Source organism: Punica granatum, chromosome 2 (genome assembly GCF_007655135.1).
Source record: "Punica granatum isolate Tunisia-2019 chromosome 2, ASM765513v2, whole genome shotgun sequence".
Taxonomy (NCBI): Eukaryota; Viridiplantae; Streptophyta; class Magnoliopsida; order Myrtales; family Lythraceae; genus Punica; species Punica granatum.
The window spans coordinates 42,522,943-42,546,294 of record NC_045128.1 but is presented as its reverse complement, the minus strand read 5'-3'; the positions used below and the strand labels follow the sequence as shown (position 1 = coordinate 42,546,294).

General features: G+C 42.0%; 3 protein-coding genes across 5 annotated transcripts; 1 reads left to right on the top strand and 2 right to left on the bottom strand.

Annotated features, from left to right (window-relative positions):
• Positions 1-794: 794 nt before the first annotated feature.
• Positions 795-5,300, bottom strand: LOC116193727 (protein transport protein SEC23-1). The gene is made up of 6 exons (XM_031522471.1): positions 5,152-5,300; positions 4,136-5,022; positions 1,855-3,675; positions 1,618-1,734; positions 1,449-1,520; positions 795-1,225 (listed from the first exon to the last, which is right to left on the bottom strand). The coding sequence occupies exons 2-6, from the start codon at positions 4,613-4,615 to the stop codon at positions 1,088-1,090; spliced, it is 2,628 nt and encodes an 875-aa protein (XP_031378331.1). The 5' UTR covers positions 4,616-5,022; positions 5,152-5,300; the 3' UTR covers positions 795-1,087.
• Positions 5,301-9,331: 4,031 nt separating this feature from the next.
• On the top strand, positions 9,332-12,134 carry LOC116196443 (L-cysteine desulfhydrase). 2 transcript variants are annotated; one of them, XR_004154823.1, is made up of 3 exons: positions 9,332-10,893; positions 11,373-11,486; positions 11,859-12,134. XR_004154823.1 is itself a non-coding variant. In XM_031526163.1 (2 exons), the coding sequence occupies exon 1, from the start codon at positions 9,522-9,524 to the stop codon at positions 10,887-10,889; it is 1,368 nt and encodes a 455-aa protein (XP_031382023.1). In that variant the 5' UTR covers positions 9,336-9,521; the 3' UTR covers positions 10,890-10,893; positions 11,859-12,134. The 2 variants fall into 2 exon arrangements, 1 of the variants encoding a protein (XP_031382023.1); XM_031526163.1 differs by lacking the exon at positions 11,373-11,486 and having other exon boundaries at positions 9,336-10,893.
• A 3,796-nt stretch (positions 12,135-15,930) lies between these two features.
• Positions 15,931-21,822, bottom strand: LOC116196858 (ABC transporter B family member 4-like). 2 transcript variants are annotated; one of them, XM_031526770.1, is made up of 13 exons: positions 21,594-21,822; positions 20,821-21,171; positions 20,670-20,724; positions 20,416-20,591; positions 20,108-20,329; positions 19,770-20,008; positions 19,144-19,669; positions 18,766-19,039; positions 17,775-18,640; positions 17,434-17,700; positions 17,066-17,329; positions 16,681-16,974; positions 15,931-16,455 (listed from the first exon to the last, which is right to left on the bottom strand). In XM_031526770.1, the coding sequence occupies exons 2-13, from the start codon at positions 21,097-21,099 to the stop codon at positions 16,099-16,101; spliced, it is 3,819 nt and encodes a 1,272-aa protein (XP_031382630.1). In that variant the 5' UTR covers positions 21,100-21,171; positions 21,594-21,822; the 3' UTR covers positions 15,931-16,098. The 2 variants fall into 2 exon arrangements, with proteins under 2 accessions (XP_031382630.1, XP_031382631.1); XM_031526771.1 differs by lacking the exon at positions 21,594-21,822 and adding an exon at positions 21,290-21,418.
• Positions 21,823-23,352: the final 1,530 nt, after the last annotated feature.

Below are 23,352 nucleotides of genomic sequence, written 5' to 3'. Positions count from 1 at the left end.
CTTTTCGAACACTAAATTGTTCATCAAATAATGAAAATCTAATGGCACGAATTTAGATAAAAAAAATTAAAACTATTCAACTATTTTTTTATATAAAACATCTAACATTTTCGAAATAAGATATATACTAAAATTATTTCATTAATAATTAATAAAAAATATTCCTTTCTGTTTTATTGAAATACTCTACTATAGTATCTATATATACACACGCAGAAAAATGACATCTACTTAATTAGAAAAACGACATCTACTTAATTAGAATAATATATCATATATTCCAATATAATTAACTTTTTAATAGTAAATAAGAAAATATTATTATGAATATAAAGGGAAGTCCATACGAGGTTATTTTCTTAATAAAACAAGAGAAAATTTTCCTTATTATAGTTGATGATGATGATGCAATAACATGAGAGATCCATTTCATATATTTTTGAATATATGGCGGCACGAAAATTCAATTCGAGACGTTATTACATATGTATGTATGTATGTATAGATATAGAGATACGGATGTAGATGTTCTTAATATAATTGAGGACATGCTAAGGCAGTTTCAGTGCTTTCCTTATTAAGGTAGGGGTATGACACAGAGCCAACCCGAGCTTCTGGACATCTCACAAGCCCTAGAAAGCCGGGGACCTCTTGTTAAAACCCATGTGAAGAGTCTCACCATGCCAGAATGAGCACAAGTAGTCGGCTTCGCTCAAGTCATTTATCGTACTTCAGGGGAGAGGGAGAAGTAGGAGCAGAGAGATAATCTCGATCATATTTGGTACACGAGGATGTAATGAAATGGAAAACAATAAGACCGTTGATTCTCTGTCTACATCTCCAAAGAATTGTTGTACTTGAGAAATTAGTGAAGCAGAAAAGAATGGACTTATCGAATCCATCACCGAACTTTTGACTCTACTCTGAGTAATTATTACCTTACTGTAAAAATGACAAGAATAATAAACAAAAAAAGATTGTAACCAAAGAAACATCAGCTTGGCATCTCGTCGATACACGCTCCTTGGATTTCCCAAGCTTTCGGACGTAAAATTACGGCCGGGAAGAAAGATGACAAAAGGATTCACTAGCTAGGTTCTGGAGGCACAACCTTCAAGCCCCGCATCCACTCGCATAAACTTGGGTCATCGAAGTGGACAAAGCTGCTCTTAAGCTTCATCCGCTGTTCCACCGTCAGAGACCGGAGCTGCGGGAATCTCGCTTCCTGTTATCAAGTATTGGGATCATTTTTCCAGCAGTCAAATTAATGTCAAACATTTCTTGTAGCTTTATGAGCTCTTCGCTCACAACTAAACTCATGTCAAGGGCAAACCAGAGAATGGTTTCAAGAAGTTGGAAACCGTTTTTCTATTAGGAAGGGGGAAAAAAAATTACGAGAATATGTAGCAAATAGGAGAAAAGTCATGTGGAGTTCTATTATTTCTAACCTGCTCATAGGGAGGATCCTTGTGCGCAGGTATCAGCCGAGAAACGAAATACCGGGCCTGGGAGCTGCCCTCCTGCAACAAGAAAACGTGTCTCAGTAAAAGTGGTTAATTTTCTTTTCCATAGCATGCTCCAAATCACTTCACTCTACTTGGAGAAAAGAATGGATACCTTAAATGCAAGGATTCTCGGAGCGGGAAATCGTGATTCTGTGAGCTCTTCAGCCAGTGTTCTGCAAGCTGCTAGAGTAGCTGCACTTCTTCCCTCATCAGCAGCTAGCTCAGCACCCTGATTTAAGATTATCAATGAGCAATCTCCATAATCCTTAAGGAGGATAAACTTATGCCACAGCAGCTTATTGCATGTTATTCATCTATGTATCGAAACTCGTCGCTAGGAGTAGCTTACCAACCAAATGAAGACATCTGTCCCGTGGTCAAGAACAACGGCCGTGTCAGACTGCATTGCAAGATCATAAGCGGGCAATTCTTCGAAGGTTCCCCCTTCCCGATGCATCAAACAGCGGGGTGCGATCATTCGGAGAGAGAGATCGAAGGACGCATTTAAGAAGAGATTCCTCAGAACAGACCTCTCATCTTCATGGCCTACTATGCTCCCCAGCAGTGGGCCTCTCCTAAGATGGAATAGGAGCTCAGGTAGTAGAGACAGTTCCTTGGGGAACTTGTACAGCTTTGACTTCGGTACCTGTGATCCGAACTTTGAAGCTATATCTTTGATTCTCTCATCTATCGTTGTCCGCATGTTGATTGCCTCCGATTGGTTCTTTGCTCGCAGGAGAGTCCTCTTGGAAATAAGGACAGCTGCCACCTCATCGTTAATGCTATTAAGATATGCCGAAAGACTATCAACAGTGGACAATTTTGCTGTAATGATCCTCGAGATCTTTGCTTGATAGATATTAGAGAACTGAAATGCAATCTGAAAAAACACATCCTCACTCAAGATGTCTCTTTTGGTCTCCATGGACAGAGAGAAGCTCTGCGTCTCCTCAATGCTCAGCATCTGAATAGATAGAGCAGCATTGTGTTTAAAGCTATCATGGGCCTCCACATGTGCCTCCTCACCAGGGCCCACAACCTGGGTTATGAGGATATCATCCGAGCAGCGAACCTCCAGAAAACCATGGGACCCAGCTGCTCTACTCGATGCCCTCTGCAGGTTCACACCAAAGGCCTCCCCAAAGTCATCATGAAGGACCAGGACGCCCCCAGAAGCCTTTGATAGAGGCTGCAAAGTTGGAGCTCTAACAGGACAAGTCCCAGCACATAATATGTCCACCACTGTTCCATGCCGATGGGCTTCATGGCCCAGATTCTCCATCCATTTTAAAGCTGTCTTTTCCAAATGGGCATAGTTCGGGTGAGTGAAAGAGTGGGGAACCGACCCGGGCCCATAAGTGCAGGGCCCACCAGCACACACGATGATCCTGCTGTTCCCTCTCGACTTCTTCACTATCCCGCTCGACATCTCTCCTGACGGACCCTTTATTATAGCCAGAGCAACCTCAACTGCAGCCCCCAGACACCGGTCCCTGGATGCCTCAGGAACATTGAGCTGGTATGGCCTTATCGAAGAAAATATTGCATGTGCTACAGGTAAGGAAGCATGAACAGGGGATAAGTACACACCAGTCCCGTAAATCAACTGCTTCAGCGATTCCTGGTTCGGAGATTTGTCCCCAGGAAGAACATCAGCTGAGGCAACTGACTCTTCACTAAAGTCATAGACTGATACTGTTCGGCCATATAGAATGATTCCGATTCTCGTTGTGGCCCCGAGGGAATCAACAAAGGCGTGCAATGAGCTTTGCAGATGCTGAAGGTGGGGCTCATCTAGGCACTCATCTATAACAAGAACGATGGGAGCGGAGGCTCTTGAGTCAGAAACAGGTATATAGTCAGATATCTTGTTCCCTGTCTGAACATAATCCACGATTGGAGATGAGAGCTCAGGGAAGTTTCTGAGGTCTTCCTTGCTTGGAGCCATGTATTCGCCTACACTCCCATTCAGTTTACGGCAAATAACACATTGCCACTGTCCTGAACCAAGGAGAATCTTGCAATAGAAGTTTGCATAGGCCCCACAGTTTTGACAGCGGTGAGGGTTCCGCTCAATTACTTGTGGGCCTGATGAGATCTCCCTTCCTGGAGAAACCAATGCCCCAAACCCCAAGCTGGGAACATTTGCTTGTTTCTTTTGTTTCAATATCTAGAGAATAAAAGGTAGCAAAACATGTAAGTGGATACAAACTTCTACATACAATAAGAACATTGTGCATCAATCAATGTCAGAACAAAATAGTGTTCATGTCAAGTGTCATCAAATGTAATTATTAATTATTTTTTTTCACTCTTTTTGCTATTCTTTTGGGATTGTTATGATCTAGGTTCACGATGACCTCATAAATAGATTCAGATAACTACTGGCCTCCATGGAAGCCCAGTTGGGGGGCCACTCCAAGTTAAATTTAGGTGCATGGAATCAAGCCTAAAAAAAGGCTTAGTCCACTTCTTCAGTTACTCATGTAAACCAGGGTTGTACATATCAACAAAATTTCTTCTTGCTTTGCAAAATAGATATATTGCACAGATTGCACTTACCTATTATGCAAATCCTAAACGGAGCATCCATTATAATAAAGTTGAAAGGAAAGAAGGTAAACGAGTACCTTCTGGGCTGAAAATAGTACATAAGGTGCACTCCCACCAGAACTCAAGTCCTCCACGGGATCAGAAACTTGATGTTGCAATTGAGCAGACCCATTTGAAAATTGTGGAGGTGTAGAAGCTGGCAAAGACGAGCCCGAAGAGAAAGCGATGGGCTGCGGGGTTGCAGGAGAGCTCCGAAAAGGCACTGCAGCAGGCCTTAAAGGAGAAGTAAAAACAGGAGGACCAGGAGGTGTGCTTAAATGGGGAGCCGGACTGCCGGATGTAGCGCCATTTGCTGCAGGAGACAATAAGTTAGGGGGCCTGGTTGAAGGGGACCCTGAGTGATCCTGTTGCAATATCGGTGGTGGAAACCGGGGCACTTTAGGTGTGACCTGAGGAGGAGGGATTGGACTTCTGGCGGAGTGAGGGCTCGAGGTCTCGGGATTCCGGCGGTCAACGGAGATGGAAAGGCCAGAAGAAGGTGGAGGTGGGTTCGCCATCTAAGTTAGAAGACTCTTATTATAGAATTGAACAGTTGTAGTAGTCCAATAAGCAAGAAATGCAGAACCTTAGTAATGCTCAGAACAGTTTCCGATGAACTCCCTCGACAAACAGGCGATAGAAACTGAGGATTGCAAGTTTTCTCGGAATTTCAGAACTTTTCCATGACCCAGCGAGAAATCAGCCGAAAGAATGGATTTTGATCAGCGCCCAATAGAAGATACGATCCGAGAAGACGATCAAGAACCTAAAAAGAGCACCGGAACGCCGCCTCCCCCGATCAAATCCAGTGCAAGAAACGCAAAGGCACGAATTGGGGGCAATCAAGCAAGCGATCTACTGAATCTCTCACCTCCTCCGCAAATGAAGCTCTAAATGGATCCCCCTCCCCAACAAAGAAACGTATCTATAAATCAAATGAGGAACAGAGAAGGAACCAAAAGGCATCAAATTGGGCTACTTTCTTGATCCAATACAGAAGGATCTAGGGTTTAAACAGAGAGGAAAGCAAGAAACGGACTGAATAGCAGCGTACCTGAGAGGGGGACGGGGAGTCCTAATACAGAACAGCTCGAGGCAGTAATAACCAAAACCCGTTAATGGTAATTCTCATTTGACCAGTACGATGTACAAACAACACAATCTCTCTCTCTCTCTCTCTCTCTCTCTCTCTCTCGCGCTTCTGAGGAAGATGTTTACTGGGTTGACGTGCCCAGGTGGCACGAATTCTTATTCTGATTGGCTGCGGCTGCTGAGCTGGTCCTCTATTGACGTGGGATATCCCTAAAAGGGAAAGTGAAAATGGTCAACAGTAGATCATCGAGAAAAATAAATTGCGGCACAGTATATATATATACACACACATATATATATATATATTGCTTTCCCATTTCGAGTTTTCTTTTCTTTTTTTTTTGCCCAAACTTGAATACTATTTTCCATTATAGATTTCGTTTCAAATTATTTCTGATGATGGACATATATGGTGCGTCTGGTTTCATAGTTAAAGTAACTTTGATTTTGATTGTGGAAAATGACAAAATGTTATGTAGTGTGTTGAGATAAAGTTAAAGTTAAAATTTTTGACTTAGGAAATGTGTATTTTTGTTGTGTAGTGGGTTGAGTTAAAATTAAAATTAAATTTTTTGTTATTTTAACCCTAAAAACAAACGGGCCAATATAATCTTTCATTTGTTTTTAAAGTTCCTAAACTTTTTCTTCATTTTATTTTAAGTCCATTTTTGAAATTTAAAGCGGAAAAAAACGAAGAAACCAAACCAAATAAATTATAATAATATGATGATTCACATCATCACCATTCATGGTGGTAGTGGTCGATGTTGGGATGGAACCCTAGGCGTCCAAAAGGACTAAAAACTCAAATTGAATTGTGCAACTGAACCGAACAAAATATAAGTAAAATTCTCGGACCGATCGGTCGACGCTTCTAATTCAATGCGACTTTTTAACCAAAAATCGCTTCGATTAATGACTTCACATATTCAATTCAGTGAAACATGATTCATTCAACCAAAACGTTCCAGTAAAATTTTCCAAAAATAAATAAAATCTCACTAACATATTAAAAAAACTTTATAAAAAATTGAAAACTAAATTAATAAAACACTAATATCCACTAAAGTTGGCTTTAGTTTATAGTTTTGACTCGTAAGAATCGCATCCTACCAATTGGGGATCCGTTTATTTTCATTTAAATATTAATATTAAAAAATTGATTAATCGATTAATCGAATTAGAAAATTAGTTATACTTGGTCTAGTTCTTCGTCATAAGATTATTATGTATCCCGAATTGTTTTTTCGATTTGGCACAATTCTTTGAATCAAATCGGACCAGGCCCACCCCTAGGGCCCCCACCAGCCTCTCTCACTTTGTTCTATCATGTCTCATTTTAGTTTCTTAAATTTTCCGTTTTTAAATTTTAGAAAGGGACTTAAAATAAAATGGTAAAAAACTTCAATAAGTTCAAAACACAAACGAAAGATAGTACAATTATGTTCTGAAAAATAGTTTATGGGGAGCTTTATCATGAAAGATGAATCTAATTTGGCAAAAATTCTCATTTTTCTTTATTTTGGGTAAATTTCGACGATACTCTGTATAGTTTGTGAAATGACCAGCAATATTCATCTTTTCAAAAATTAGCCGCACATCACTCCTCATTTCGCTGACATAGCACCAAAAGAATATTCATTTTGCCATGTGGATCCCATGTCACAAAACTACACAAACTGACCCGTTACTTGATTTTTTTATTCGAACCAAATCCGACTCAATTTAAGAAAAAACAGTAGAAACCAATGAAATGAGAAGTAGTGTGTGCCTAATTTTGAAAGGATGGGGTGTGACTAACTTTTTACAAATTATATGGGGTATCGTCGAAATTTATTCTATTATTTTTTTGCTCTTTCCTCCGACGGAAACTATCCTAAGATTGCTACGCTAGTTCATATCATCGAGGAATTAAATGATGGGTATTGATTATGGATAGTAGGGGGCGTTTTGTTTGAGCATTTGTGTGATTAGAGTGAATGCAAAGATTACAGAAAAATTTAACAATCGAATCATTTTCCCTTATGTATGAATGTGAAATTGTTATATTTAGTAATTAAATGTATTGGAGTACTAAGAACGTGGATGATAATATAATATATTATTTATTTTTATAAAAATAAGATATTGTAATTTAAAAATTCTACGTGTTTCAAATGTAAAATCTTTACTTATCGCGATTATAAAGTTTTAATCGGGGAAAGTGCTTATAATGATTAATTTTGCAACAAACTCCCCATAGGAGTTTGGTTCGAATATTGTTAGATGTGGAAGATTGGATGAAAAATTTAATTATGAAATTATTTTTCTTGAATTGTAGGTCGAAACATGAAATTGTTATGTTTGGTAAATATATTTAATTATTAAAAGTGCTAGTAATATTATAGTATATGATTTATTTTTATATAGGTAAGATGTGCTTTTCATGATTATTTCATTGTAATCTAATATTTTTTCACGTGTTTCAGATACAAATCGACCGCGATTATAAAGTTATAGATGTTAGCTTTATAACCCAACACTATAAAATAGAGGGCAAAATTTAGATTTTACAATTTAAAATTACAACTTTATATCGAAGCCAATGCCCCTTACTATAATCATTAATTTTTTATTTTATTCCTCAACCCAATTACTATAATCCAACTTAAATGCATATATAAATACTTTTTTATTAATATTCTTATTTATCTTTGTATCTATTTCAATAGGAATATAAATTTTTAAATTTAACTCTATTATCAAATAAAATTACGCCAACTTTATCTTTCCATTTTTTCTTGAAGACGCTTAATTCACAGCGCAAATCCTATGTACAAGATGTAATCTTTAACACGCAAGTCCATCCATACCACGTTATATCGTACTATCACGAATCCTCAAACTGGTATGAACATTCATCGCGGCAAGCGCACGGACGTCTTCTTAAATTATTGATTTTATAACAGTACAACAGTTTGTCAGCTAGTAAATAAAAAGAGTGGTCCCTTGAATGAATGTTTTTCTTAATGCAGGGATTTATATACAATAGCTTCTCTGAATAAAAAATCAATTAGCTCCTCGATTTGATTCCCGCTGTTACATCGAACCACGCAATATATAACCCACCCGGAGACTCCTAAGACCAATATTTTAACCAAAACAACTACACAATCAGCGGCAGCATAATATTGTCATTTTAGTGGTTCGTTCCTCTCAGTCCGATACCCCTGTACTTTTTGATGCGTATCATGATATATGAAAGTATAACGATTTCCGAATTCAATTAGAGCTAAACTAGTTCACTAAAAGATGAAATTTTCACGGAAACACTCGAACTCATTCACATTGGTCATATCCGTATATTTTAGCGAAAATAGGAAATGCTTACGTACCACTATAAGTTCTTTTTTTCTTTTTGGGATAGATCTGACCACGATATTTTGGGTAGTCCTGAACAACAATACTACAGAACATAAAGCTTCGTTATTGACAGTGTAATCTACAAACTATAATACGACTCGCAATTGGCGCATCCTAATTCATTCTTCGCTCTCCTATTCATAATCATGTCCTCAAAGATCAAAAGATATAGCGACGGCATGAATTTTGACTCCCTCTGTCACTCCTCTCTCTCTCTCTCTCTGACGCGCTCTCACAGTGATCGTTACAAGAGCCGCCAATGATGCCTTCTTGGCCCACCCGCGAACCCTAAACTCTCCCTCCCATCGTTCTCTGACTCGCTGAGTCGACGCTTCTGCCATGGCCGGAGACGACCCCCGGAACGGCGGCTCGGCCCACGACCACAGCAACCACCACCACGTTGCCAAGAAGCCGAAACTTTCCCAGCCCATTTCGGAGTCCGAAATCCGGGCAGAATTCTCCCACCACGCGGAGGGCGTCGTCAGGATCAATAATGGCAGTTTCGATTCACTAAAAGATAATTTTTTTTACGGAAACACTCGAACTCATCCACATTGACCGTATCCATATATTTTAGCAAAAACATGAATGGCCTATATACCACGATAAGTTCTTATTTATTTATTTAATTATTATTTTTTTGAATTGATCTAACCACGATATCTTGGGTATCCCTGAATAATCATACTAGGGAACATAAAGCTTCGTTATTGACAGTGTAATCTACGGACTGTAATACGACTCGCAATTGGCGCATCCTAATTCATTAGTCGCTCTCCTATTCTTGACTCCCTCACTCTCTCTCTCTCTCTCTGAGGCGCTCTCACAGTGATCGTCACAGGAGCCGCCAACAATGCCTTCTTGGCTCATCCGCGAACCCTAAACTCTCTCTCCCATCGTTCTCTGACTCGTCGAGTCGACGCTTCTGCCATGGCCGGAGACGACCCCCGGAACGGCGGCTCTTCACACGGCCACAGCAACCACCGCCACGTTGCCAAGAAGCCGAAGCTTTCACAGTCCATTTCGGAGTCCGAAATCCGGGCAGAATTCTCCCACCACGCGGAGGGCGTCGCCAGGATCAACAATGGCAGCTTCGGTTCCTGCCCCGCGTCAGTTCAGTCGGCCCACAGGGACTGGCAGCTCCGGTTCCTCCGCCAGCCCGACGAGTTCTACTTCAACATCCTGAAGGACGGGATCCTTCGCTCCCGGACCCTAATCAAGGCCCTGATCAACGCCGACGACGTTGAAGAGGTCTCCCTTGTGGACAACGCCACCACTGCTGCCGCCATCGTCCTCCAGCAGGTCAGCCGTGGTTTCGCCGAGTCCAGGTTCAAGCCCGGCGATACTGTCGTCATGCTCCACTGCGCGTTCCAGGCGGTGAAGAAGTCGATCCAGGCGTATGTCACACCCGCCGGTGGCTCTGTCATCGAGGTTGAGCTGCCATTTCCGGTTAGTTCCAAGGAGGAGATCATCGACGCATTTAAATTAGGGTTAGATAGAGGCAAACGGGATGGTAGAACCGTGAGGTTAGCTATAATTGATCATATCACATCAATGCCTTCTGTTCTCCTTCCGGTGAAGGATTTAGTTCGGGTTTGCAGAGAGGAAGGCGTGGAGAGGGTTTTCGTCGATGCTGCTCACGCCATAGGTAGTGTTAACGTCGATGTGAAGGAGATTGGAGCTGATTTTTATGTTAGCAATTTGCACAAATGGTTCTTTTGCCCACCGTCTGTTGCATTCTTGTACTGCAGAAAGGTTGATTTTTCCAATGATATGCACCACCCCGTGGTCTCTCATGAGTACGGCAATGGGCTCCCCATCGAGAGTGCGTGGATCGGCACGAGAGACTACAGCTCCCAGCTCGTCGTGCCTTCGGCTGTGGAGTTTGTGGAGAGGTTTGAAGGTGGGGTCGAGGGGATAATGAGGTGGAACCATGAGGAAGTCGTGAAAATGGGGAAGATGCTAGTGGAATCTTGGGGGACGAATCTCGGGTCTCCCCAAGAAATGTGCGCAAGCATGATCATGGTAGGCTTGCCTTCTAGGCTGTTAATTTCGAGCACGGAGGATGCTTCGAAGCTGAGGTCCTACATTAGGGAGCATCATGGGGTCGAAGTTCCAATCCATTATCAGGCTCCAAAGGAAGAAGGGGAGGGACCTAGGGACAAGGATGGTGGCAGAATAACAGGGTATGCCCGTATATCTCATCAAGTTTATAACACCGCAGAGGATTACTACAAGTTCAGGGACGCAGTCACAGAGCTCGTAGAGAAAAACTTTACCTGCAGATTGATCTTGTGAAAAGGTACCGGCATTTCCATCCCCAAAGTTATGAGAAATCTCATGCATTTCTTGTGGTTCTTCATCCTTGGCTTGCCCATAAAAATAGAGACTTCCATTTGATGCATAAAGTTGCTTTATGATTCTTTGATATGGACAGTGGTCTCTGTGTATCTTCAATCCAGTAGTTGATAATAAAATATTAAGGTAGAATCTTGACCTTTTTGATAATCTTCTCCTTTTGCATTTTTCTATGCTCTCTTGAGTTAGTGGTTGGTTTCGCTTAAAGCTGCAAATGCGCACGGAGCTTCACTTTTCTCAAGCTTGCCCATTGGTTGAAACAGCCCGGTTACGTATCCCTTTGGCATTTGATCAACTCTAGGAAATGTGAGATGGATATTATATGGAGGATTTTAGTGCTGTAATAATGAGGCAGGCTCTGTTTCGATGCTCATTTTGCTTCTGTTTGAATAATGTTAACTCTGGCAATTTTATGAAGAGCAGGACCTGATGAAATATGTGAGTGCTTTTACAAGCGGTCGGTTCATGTATGAAGCCCTTTGGCATTTGGTCGACTAGAAGAAATGTGAGCCATATTTTATGGAGGATTTTAATGCTGTAAGAACGAGGCCGGCTCTGTTTTGATGTTCATCTTGCTAATGCTAGTATAATGTCAACTCTTTCAATTTTACGAATGGAAACATGTGATGACATATGTGATTGCTTTTACAAGCCGTCAGTCTCTGAAGAGTATAGATAGATATTCGAATCAATGCATGTGGATGAGTTTTTTGATACCCTTCATTCATGAAAAGGCTGAATATTTGTCATGAAACTCCTGCTCCGTGCACTGTGAATTCAGATTTTCTGTGTCTGCTATGAGATGTTGCAACGTTGTCTGCTGGTTATCTTCACCACCAGCACCAGCACCGCTTGTCTTATTTTACAAAGACCAATTCTGACTTCTTCTTGCTCTTGTTCCAATCGCAGGTTCTGATTCCCAGTTTGTAGAAGTTTTCTGAATGCTCAAAAGGGTTGCAGCCCGAGTTAATGTCTGTGGGTGCTTGTTCTTTTCCAGCGGGTGGGACAGAATCTGTAACTTCCGGGTCCCCGGGATGAACTAGCCCACATGTTCCATAACGACATCCCATGGCATGTTGCTGGCAAATTAGCTTGTGCCTAACACTTGTAATGCCAAACGCTGTTCTAGTGACAAATATAGTTCCAGATTCTGGTATTCATGCATTTGCTTGAGCTTTTTTTTTTTTTTGGTGCTTCTTCTAATTAGCCAAACTCGATATATTTACAGATATTACACCCCTAATCCAGTGTCCAACTAACAGTGGACAGAGACTATATTGAGCCTAGTGAGCCCATAGTAAGCCACGAGGTGCGACACAATTCACTATACAGCAAACGGTACGTACTTAGAAGTAACTAGACCCATGCTGATCCTCTCAAGGGAACACAAAAAGATATATTATAATGACAATGATCCTGCTCGTCCAGTTATTTTATTTTCAAACTTTCCTGCCTTTAATCGACTTGATCGACTATGCCAGCGCCACCATGGAAGACCCACCTTCCCTCACTGCTGCCGCCGTCTCATCCCTAAGCATCGCCACCCTCTCCCTCATCTCCTTCCCCTTGTCAGACTTCATTAGCTCAATCCCCTGCTTCTCCAACTCGGCTGCTCTCCCGAACATATCCTCCGACTCTGCAACCGTAACTGCCACCCCCATCTCCTCCACAAGGACCACCCGGTTTATCCTCTGCTCCGCAAAAGAGTGGCCATGCAAGCATGGGCAGTGGGCACGCAGGTGGTGATCGCCTCGAGGATTGAGTTCCATCCGCACTGGGTGAGAAAGCTGCCCACGGACGCATGACCCGGGATCTCCACCTACGGGGCCCATGAGTTGAGCATCAGCCCGTGGACTTTGGTCCGATCCAAGAATCCCTCAGGCAGGAAGCTCTCCAGGGCGGAGGTGCTCCCATAGGGCGGGCGGGCCACCCAGAGGAAGCCCACCAATCTCCTCTCGAGGCCACCGCGATCTCTCTGATCTGGTCTGCCGAGAAGGCAAGTCCCATGCTCCCGGAACACAAGAGCAGGACGCTCTGACTTGGCTGCGGCCACCACCGGCTTTTTGTCCCTGCAGTACTGCACCACCCAAGTCAGAGAGCAGTCCGACGAAGCAGAGAGGCGGGGCGGGCCTGTTGCAACAAGAGCACACAGAATAGAAACTGAAAAACACAGAATACGTATGGAGAAGAACTACTGCTTTTTATTTCATTGAAGAAAGGCAGCCTTATATAAGGCTTTACAAAAAACTCCCCACTAAACCACTACTTCCTCAAAACTAGGAACAGATAATAAACAACCAAACAACTAACGTGATAAACTTTGACTCAGTAAAATGACTCAGTACATGACTACTAACATGACTCAATGAAAACATCAAACAAAACATAAAATTCTCCAACAGGCCCACCACCTGCAGTCACCCTGATCTTCCCCTGATCGTGATCTCGGACTTGGAGTGCCTCGACAGTGAAGGCCTCAAGCGACTCCGACGTGTTCACGATGAGCCCGCCCGCCTTGGCCAAGTCTCCGGACAAGTCCACAAAGTGGGGCAGGCGCCGGACGTCCTGTCCCTGGCATGGACGGGCAGGTCCCTACAGTGGAGATGGGGCACAGGGCCAGGGACATCGAGAAATACATCGTCATCGAGTGCTCCTTTCATGCCTTCATCATCGTGGATTCTCCAGAGGGCCATGAAGACGGTGAGCGCAAGGCCTTTGATGATAGAGAGATAATATGTTGGGTTGGGATGTCAAGCTCGGACTTGGAGGTGACGAGGAAGGCCGGGCTGCAGAAGATCTCCATGATGAAGGCGCGGACGCCGGGGACTTGAACCTGGAGGGCATGGCGGAGGCCAGGATTGTTGAGGTGGGCGAGCTGGAAGTACCATGCGTGGCCCTTTCCCGGAGAGAACTCCTCACTGGGTATGTCGACGGGTGGTAGGCGGAGGAAACAGACCGAGGGGATGGCAACGGCGACGCAGAGATGAAGGACTCGGAGTGTGATCTGGGGCGGGGAGAACGATCACGATTGAGAGAATTCCGGGAGGTGGGAATGAAGGAGGTTTGCCATGTCAACCATTGGGGCCAGGTGGCTCCGGATCAGGCAACCGTGAAGGACGACCCCTGCTGCCGAACTCTCCCGCCATTATTAATATCACCTGTTGAGCTAAAAATTTTATCAAAGGAGAAGTAAATTTTGTCTTAACCAAAAAAAAAGAAAGAACAAATAATTTGATCTCCACCTCTATCTATCTATCTATCTATCTATATATATATATATATATATATGAGCTAATAGACTTTATTCTCACCTTACTAAATAACATTGAATTTATTAAATTAATGCTGCGAATAGTGCGTAGTTTTTTTACTTTTAACTCTTGAAAGAGTGGGAAACAAGTCATATTTTCGGAAACCTACTCTAGTGCCACATGGACGCCACATTATCAAAATTACCCCCCTTGAGAAAACAAGGGGCTCCACCCTCTAAGGGTTGGTCCAATTATGGCACCACGTGTTTTTTATATAAATAATTTATAGTGACGAATAAAGGTTCATTAAGTTAATGTAAAATACTTTGCTTGGGTGGATTGCAGGGCCAATAGCGAATTCCTCAAAAAAGAAAAAGAAAAAAACAAAAGATTAAGTGGATCGTGGGGCTAACAGCTATTCCAAAAAAAAAAAAAAAAAAAGTGAATCGTGGCACCCAGACTCTACGAGCCTCTACCACCTAATTGGGCAAAGAAATATTGGCCCGATCTAAGGTAAGATGGGACTGGGCCCTTTTATTTCGTCCTCCGATGGGGGACGGTACCATTTCGCTAAGCTAACGCGAAATGAGACTCCCTTAGAGCTGCTCTTTGTTTTTACTTTTTCTTTATCTACTCATTAAATTCGATTTTCTTTGCTGACTAAATAAAAAGCCTTGCAATTTGTTTTTTTCTTTAACGCAGAAAGTAGAAAGTCACGTGTATTTTTTTTTTTGGGTGAAAGAAGTCGCGTGTAGTTTTTATCTGTACTAAATGTGTAATCCTTCGAATCATTATTCTCTTACAATTAGTAGATAATATTTTATGTTTCATAAATTAAGAAGTTTCAGTTAGTTTTTCGCTCCCGAACAAATAAAATTTAATGAATAATATTAAAAAGAATTAAAATATAAATATACAGTGTAAATCTCAAGTATGGCATCGGTATCATGTGTGCACTTCCTTTTTCTCTAAGATGTCTCTTGATAACAAGTAAGTAGTCGGGTTTCTGTTTATTTCTCTCAATGTTTGCTTCTCTGCTTCTAGAATGTCCCTTGGTAATAAGTAAGTAGTTTATTTGCATTATTTATGTATATGCATGGTGTCTAAACATGTTTTAGCATGATTAGACCTTTGCTATCGGTGCACTTCTATTCTATGCGTCCCTGATTGTGCATGGGATTTTCGTTAACTACCCGAAAGTTACGGTTGCACGGCCCACATAATGCGGGCTTAGTCTTGTTTATGTGGGCTTCCACGAAAGCAATCTATGTTCCCGTAATTCTTGCCCTGCGGAATCGAAATCCTTGGTTCGACACTTAAAGTAAATACAGCTACTTTCTAGAGGGTCAATCAAATCGACAATGCATAAAATGTGACGGTATTACTAGATCTCAAAGGAAAAAAGAAGAAGAAGAAGAAGAAGAAGAAGAAGAAGATATATGTCGAGATCAATTAGTACAGTACATTGGTAAGTGCGATATGACATTCCTTAGCCCAGACTCCATTCCGTTCATGTACAAGTTAAAGTGGTCTTGGCTCAAGATGAAAGCTAACGAATTGGACACATGTTCTGGAGTGTTGACCATTGATCCTGACAAGCTTGCCCCAAATCACGGAGTATCTTTTAACTAAGGACTCCTAATCTTTAAAGATTTATATGTTAGTATACATGCACATATATGTTTTATTATATTATTAGTGGAGATGTTGTCATGCATGACGCCTAATCGAATTATTAATTGTTTTTTATTAAATTCAAAACCCGACCTGGTTTGGAAAAACAATAGATTGTGAGTTGTGACAGACACAAACGTATTACAAAATAGATTTTTGCATGGATGCATTTACTATGCCATAATTTTAATAGGGAACAAACTGGGGGAGATGCACAAAAATTTTTAGGAAGTCGAAGCGCTCATGTGAAGAGCAATCAGGGACGCATAGAATCCATCCTTGATATTGATTAGCGTGTCGTGCCTTCCCTTTTCGACGATGACTCCGTTCTTGAGCACGGCAATCACGTCTGCATTCTTGACCGTGGACAGCCGGTGCGCCACTATGACCGTGGTCCTGTTTACCATGACCCTGTCCAACGCTTCCTGGACCACCCTCTCAGACTCCGCATCCAGTGCACTGGTGGCCTCGTCCAGGAGCAGGATCTTCGGCTCCTTCACTATGGCCCGTGCAATCGCCACACGCTGCTTCTGCCCGCCCGATAGCTGGACTCCTCGCTCCCCGACTAATGTATCGTAACCCTACATAACCGAAAATCATGAAAATCAATGTCATATCCTAAACTATTTTTGAAATGTTCCGTGTGTTTTCTCGTAACTCGAGAATTTCCATTTTCTCATTCAAACCTAGTCAAAGCTATTAATTATATCTCTAGCTTTGTAATGTTATTAGTTAATTATATTCGTACTAAGCACATCGATTATCGATTTTTAAACACGAACCGTGAAATCGAATTAAAAAGCAACCTGTTGTAAGCCACTGATGAACCGGTGGGCATTGGCAAGCTCTGAGGCGGCCAATATTTCAGCCTCTGTCGCATTTCCTTCCTTCCCGTAAGCAATATTTGCCCGGATCGTTTCGTTGAACAGAACCGGTTCCTGACTCACTAGGCCCATCTGCTGCCTGAACCATTTGAGATGCAACTTCTGTATCTCGACCCCATCGAGCTTGATATGACCCGAATCCGGGTCGTAGAACCGCTGCAGCAATGCTATCACAGTCGATTTCCCGCTCCCACTTTCCCCGACCAATGCTACTGTCTGAAATATGGAACATTTGTTTCGCCCAGAATTAGTATTTTCGCTACATTTGGTTTTGATCGACCGCATGCACATAAAGATAGGTTTTCACCTTGCCCGAATGAATGGCCAGGCTGAGATCACGGAAAATCTGTATATCAGGACGAGAGGGATACTTAAAGCTGATGTGACGAAGTTCGATCTCTCCCTTCGCGCTCTCGAGTGTTATTCCCGATTCATCGCTTGGGTCTATCTTCGACTTTCTGTCCAATATTGTGAATATGGAAGCCGCAGCGGCCTTAGCTTTGCTAGAATCGGGTAGCATCGAGCTCGATTGTGTTATTCCCATAGCCGCCATGGTCAGGGCGAAGAAGACCTACGGGATTAAGCACATAAATTATAACATCGAGGAGAACCAATTTAACAACAATGCTTTGACATCCCCAGAAACAGATCAATCCTATCTGATGGTAATCTTACCCGAAAGACATCGGTGAATGTCGCCTTGCCATCCTGAACAAACCGAGCGCCAGCATAGAAACAAGTGGCATAGACAGCAAATAGCAAGAAGAAAGATATGCCGAACCCGGTTCCGCTAATCAAGCCTTGCCTTATCCCGTTCTTCATTGGACCCTCACATTTCTTCGAGTAGAGCTGCATCATTTTCTCTTCAGCGCAGAAAGAAGCAACTGTCCTGATACTTCCGACTGCATCTGTTGCTACTTGGCTTGCTTCCTCGTACATCATCTGCAATCAACCACGAGTGTTAGCTCTATCCCGATAAATGCAACATTAAGCTCGTAAGCTCGTCTAGTAATAACCTTTGCATCAGCACTAAATCCTTTCATGAACCGAACTTGAGCATAGCCATTGACGAAAAGTAGAGGAAGTAAAGCGAGGATGATCAGGGCCAATTGCCAGCTTGCTACAAAGGCAATGACTACACCGGCAATTGCTGCTGCCCCATTCTGAACAAGTTGAGCTAGCGCATCTCCAACTAAGGCACGAATTGTCGCTGCATCAACTGATAGCCTCGCTCCAATGGCCCCACTCGAGTGGTCTGGTTCATCGAACCAGCTCACTTCCATGTGGACCACCTTCCTGAAGCACATCAATCGGATTCTCTGGATCAACTTACAGCCTGCAACCGAAAAGAAGTAATTCTGTGATGGGAACGACAGTAGGGATGCCACACCGATGACAGTCAGCATCAATGCCCAAAACTTCGAGTCCTTTCGCAGCTTATGAGGTGGCTCATAGAACGAGTTGATGATGCTTGACAGTAGCAGGCCGAATATTGGCATGACCACTCCGCTGACTACTGCAGCGATTGACCCAAGGATCATCACCGGAAGCTCCAGCTTGTTGAGGTAAGCGAGCCTACGGATTGGGACCTCAGGAGCATTTTCAGTGGTTTCAGCAGAAGAGGGCTCCGCTTGTCCTGGCGCAGCATTGGAGATGCCCACCCCGGCAGGCACACCGAATGAGAGGGAGAAGGAGTGGCGACCGCTGTTTCCTACTCCTGAAGATGTACGGCTTATCGATCGTAAGGACGACATTCTTTGGCTCGTGCTCAACTCACTAGTTCCATCATCTTTCCCCTTTTCTGATTCGCTCTTCACTTGCTGGAGACGTATCAGCTGCGCATACGCTCCCTCAGGATCTTCAAGTAGTTCCGAATGCGTGCCTGACCAATTTATAATAGCCATATCAAAGATCCTGAAACACTATTGCCAACTGATGTACAACTGAGCAAGAAAACTACTCCTACATATTAATACGCCGATCATATCGACACATCACTTCCAGTACCTTTCTCGACTAACTTGCCCTGATGAATCACGCCGATCATATCAGCATTCCTCACTGTGCTTAATCGATGAGCGATAACGACGGTCGTCCGATTGCTCATTATTCTGTCAAGTGCTTCTTGCACAATTTTCTCTGACTCTGCATCGAGTGCGCTCGTGGCCTCATCAAGAAGTAGAATTCTCGGGTCTTTCAGTATAGCCCTTGCTATCGCAACTCTCTGCTTCTGTCCCCCCGACAGCTGCGTCCCGTGTTCACCAACCATTGTATCGAATCCCTAGAGTAACAAGTAAATTCATATTGCTAAATCCATCGCATGACAAATTTGGATAAGACATAAGATCACGAAAGAGCAATATAAATATAAGATGTCTTTTGTACCTGTGGCAATTTATCGATGAATCTAGCAGCATTTGCAAGTTCCGCAGCAGCCCGAATCTCTTCTGTTGTAGCGCCATCCTTTCCGAATGCGATATTCTCCTTGATAGTTGATGTGAAGAGAACCGGTTCTTGACTTACGAGACCGATCTTACTCCTAATCCACTTAAGCTGAAACTCTTTCAAATTTATGCCGTCTATGAGTACTTCTCCAGACTGTGGATCATAAAATCGCTCGATTAGGCTGATAACGGTGGATTTCCCACTCCCGCTCTGCCCGACCAGGGCGGTGGTTGTCCCGCTAGATATGCAAAGCGAAAACCCACTAAATATTGGCTCTTGTGGCCGCGCTGGATAACTAAAATAAACGTCTTTGAGTTCTATATCTCCACGAATGTCTTCTAGTGTCTTGCCCTTCGGGCTGCAGGAATCGATCTCGGGCTTCCTATCAATTGCCTCAAACATCTTAAAAGCCGCTGCTCGACCAGCAGCAAAAGCTGTCATGCAAGGGGAAGCCTGTCCTAGTGACCTGAAACCAAGCATTCACAACAGATATATAACAGTAAATCAGTTGATAATTTCTTCTTAATCGAATTAAAAGAAAAAAAAGGGTTCGGAAAAGATCTCACATCGAACCGGTCAACACGGCCACAATCACATTAAGCACATCACCTCCAGTATATCCTTTTTCCAAGATCATTTTTGCTCCAAACCAAATGGCCAATGCATAGCTGCAGAAGATTATGAAGAAGGCCGTCCCAACCCCCAACCCAGCAGCTAATCCTTCGTGAACACCGTTCTTGTAAGCATGCACGAGAAACTTGTCATAGTTCTTAATTGCGTGCTTCTCCCCGGTAAAAGATGCAACCTAAAGTGACAAAAAGGAAAAGACTATAACAGCTTCTTTTTTGCATTAAAAGGTTACGCATCCAGTTAGTTTTGCAGGTAATTAATAATTTGGACGTACTGTTCTGATAGAGCCGATTGTTTGTTCGACGACGTTTGCTGCCTTTGCATAGGCAGTCTGTCCCCGAGAAGCCATCTTTGATATGACAAGGGACATGGCCCCACCCGAAACAACAAGTGGAGGAATGGACGATAACATAACCAAGGTGAGTAGCCATCCTTTGATGAAAGCTATGACAAATCCACCCAGAAACGTCGCTACAAGCTGAATGAACTTCCCTACCTGCGAACAGATTATGCAGTTAGTCATAGGTCTATTTCTTCACAGGAAACTAGCAAAAGGATATATCCATAATATCCATGCCCGACCTTTTCCCCCATGGCATCTTGTATGAGAACGGTGTCGCCCGACATTCTCCCTACAATCTCTCCAGTGTTTGTCTCTGTGTCAAAGAAGGCTACGTCTTGTCTCAGTATGGTCCGAAGGTACAAGCCTCGTATTCTGGCGGCTTGCCTCTCTCCAGTTACCATCCAACAAGCCACCTCTGGAGACAAAGCATGAATTTTTAGCGTAGCTTCTCATTTTTCTTTTGATATACATCCGATTAAAGAGATCAACTTACGCAGAAAAGATGCTGCTGCAGATCCCACCGCTAAATAGACGAACTGTAGCGATAACTGAGATAGGAAAAACAACCGAGTCAGCTATCCATGGATTGCTTATTTTAGCATCACATTTTCGACTTTGAGCTGTCGTGGAAATAGTATATTTACCTTTGACACTTCATGTACGACGTTCTTGTTGTTCTGATTCAGCCCGAAAGAGTTAATCAACTGCCCGAACAGCACAGTCATGAGGGGAAGAGACATCCCATTCCCAATAGCGCCCAGTGAGCCCACAACCATTAAAAGCACGTCCGTCGAATCTGCGAACGAGAAGAGCTTGTGGAAGGGGACCGAATCGATTTTCTCGTCTTCTATTCCCTTTTTCGGGTCCTTGTGGTCGCCATTCTCTGCTGGGATCTCCCCATTTGAGCTCTTCAACATGGCCATAATATCGACAATGGTAGATACTTTGATTTTCTTCAACTGCTGTTTTCACCGATCAGGAGAACAGCCTCTCATCTGCAGAACAGAACCACGTTACCCTGAATCGGCATTCAGCAATATAAATACCTTCTTGCCATTGAGGAGCAAAGATAATAAAAGAGTTCCCATTCAGCGGCTTCATCAGTGGTCGAACCTTTGATTGTTTAAACCACATGAAAAATGTCATCGATCAACGAAACCGATTGGCGAACAAAACCCAGAAAATACAAATGGGAAAAAACCGTGTCCTTTTTCCCGAGTCAAATAACGGCAGAAAAATGGGGACAAAGGAACAAACTTCACACGACAGCAAACGTGGTTTACTGCCCAAAACTACATAACCGACAAAACCAACCACCCCCCCGAAAACGATTCGAGAAGGAAGAAAAAAAAGGTGGGATGGAAGAAACCATTGCAGAGAGTCTCAGTTGAGAGAGATGCATCAGATATGAACTTACTTGCACTTTTCAAACTCCCAATTAGCTCTGAAGGTTCGACCCTGAGGAGCTGGCAATTATATGCCCACCTCCTTGCTTGATCAGCAAGGACTCATTCCTCCTCACTAGCTAAGAGTAGGAAGATGTTTCTTGTCAACCATTCCTCCTGGTGTAGCTTACTCTGCAAGCTCATGACCTTTCTCTGCTTCAACTTCGAGTATTATTCTATTAAAAGTAGAGGGAAATAAGCCGTGCCTTCGAGGCAAGAGCTCGGAACTATTTTAATAACACCACTACCAACGTTTCAAAGGGATAATAGTAAAGAGTATTATCCCTCTGTTGAATCTTAACGACCAAGTTCTGGATGACCGCAGCAGCACCCCACTTTTTTTCTTTTTTAAATTAAATATACATGAAGACCAGATAATTACGGTGTATTTGATTTTAGAACTGACTACGGTTGAATTTTGATTTTAATTGAGTTGTAATGATTGTGTTGTTGAATTATGAAAAAAAAAGTGTGAAAAAGTAATAAATAGTTGGAAGAATTTAATATTAAAAATCGAATTGAGTATAATAGAGTTATAAGTAAGTTTATGTATGAGACTCATCTTTTTTACTTTAACGAGTTAATTTTTATTGTGTAGTGAGTAAAATTAAAAGTTAAAAGTTAAAATATTAAAATTTGATTGCGAAACGAAAGGGAGTGGTAGTTGAAGAGTGAATAGCTTGCAATTGCTGGTGTTGTTTTCTTGCTGACTAGGAAAGTGCATTCGTGTTCTTCCTCAGCGAGAGTTGGTTCTCCGAAAGACGACGAAACGAGACCTTCCCGTTCTCCGTGAACCTATTTACGTTTTCTTTCTTTCTATCGGTAGACTGCTTTTGAGAACATGGTGCGTTTGTTTTTTAAAATTTTTTTACCTCAACTCAACTCAATTGAACTCTACTTATTTTCAATTCAATAACACAATTATTACTTATTTTTAATTTTTAATTTTTTTAATTATTTAATTCAATTTTTAATATTAAATTCTCTCGACTATTCATTGTTTTTTCACAATTTAACAACATAATCATTACTTAATTATTACTTTCTTTCAACTATTTATTACTTTTTCACTTTTTTTTATAATTCAATAATATAATCATTATAAACCAATTAAAACCAAAATTCAACTCAACTCAACTCAAAATCCAAACGCACTAATATGATTTAATATCACAATTAAGAATATTGGAGAGAATCAAATATATGAATTGATATGATTTAGGAGATTATGAAATTTTTTTATATTTATGGAAGGTTAATTATTATACAATATTATATTTTTATATTGATTGTAATTCCGATCTATAAATAATAATAATAATCTATACACAATGCGCGTGAGTTTTTGTATAAATTCTTTATATTCTTTAGAGAAATTATGCTTATTTCTCTTCTTGGTTATTATAATCATGTGTTGAAATATAAAAAGGAGAGACAGTGATTGCTTTGCCCAACCATCACCAACCTATTCATTTCAATCACAGACATCGATACTATTGTTTGAATTAGAGAATATATTTAATCAATCATGCCACCCTTTTTCTTCCTCGAATTCATTCATTCGACCCCACATTGACTGCCATTTACAAGGCAAAAGTTCCCCTCTTTCTCTCCCCATTTCTCTTTTTTTCATACATTACATACATACATACATATATACTCTCTTGCTTGCTTCACCTATCGCATGGTGCCCGGTGAATCTATTTGCAGATTCAGAGATGGTCAAGGGCC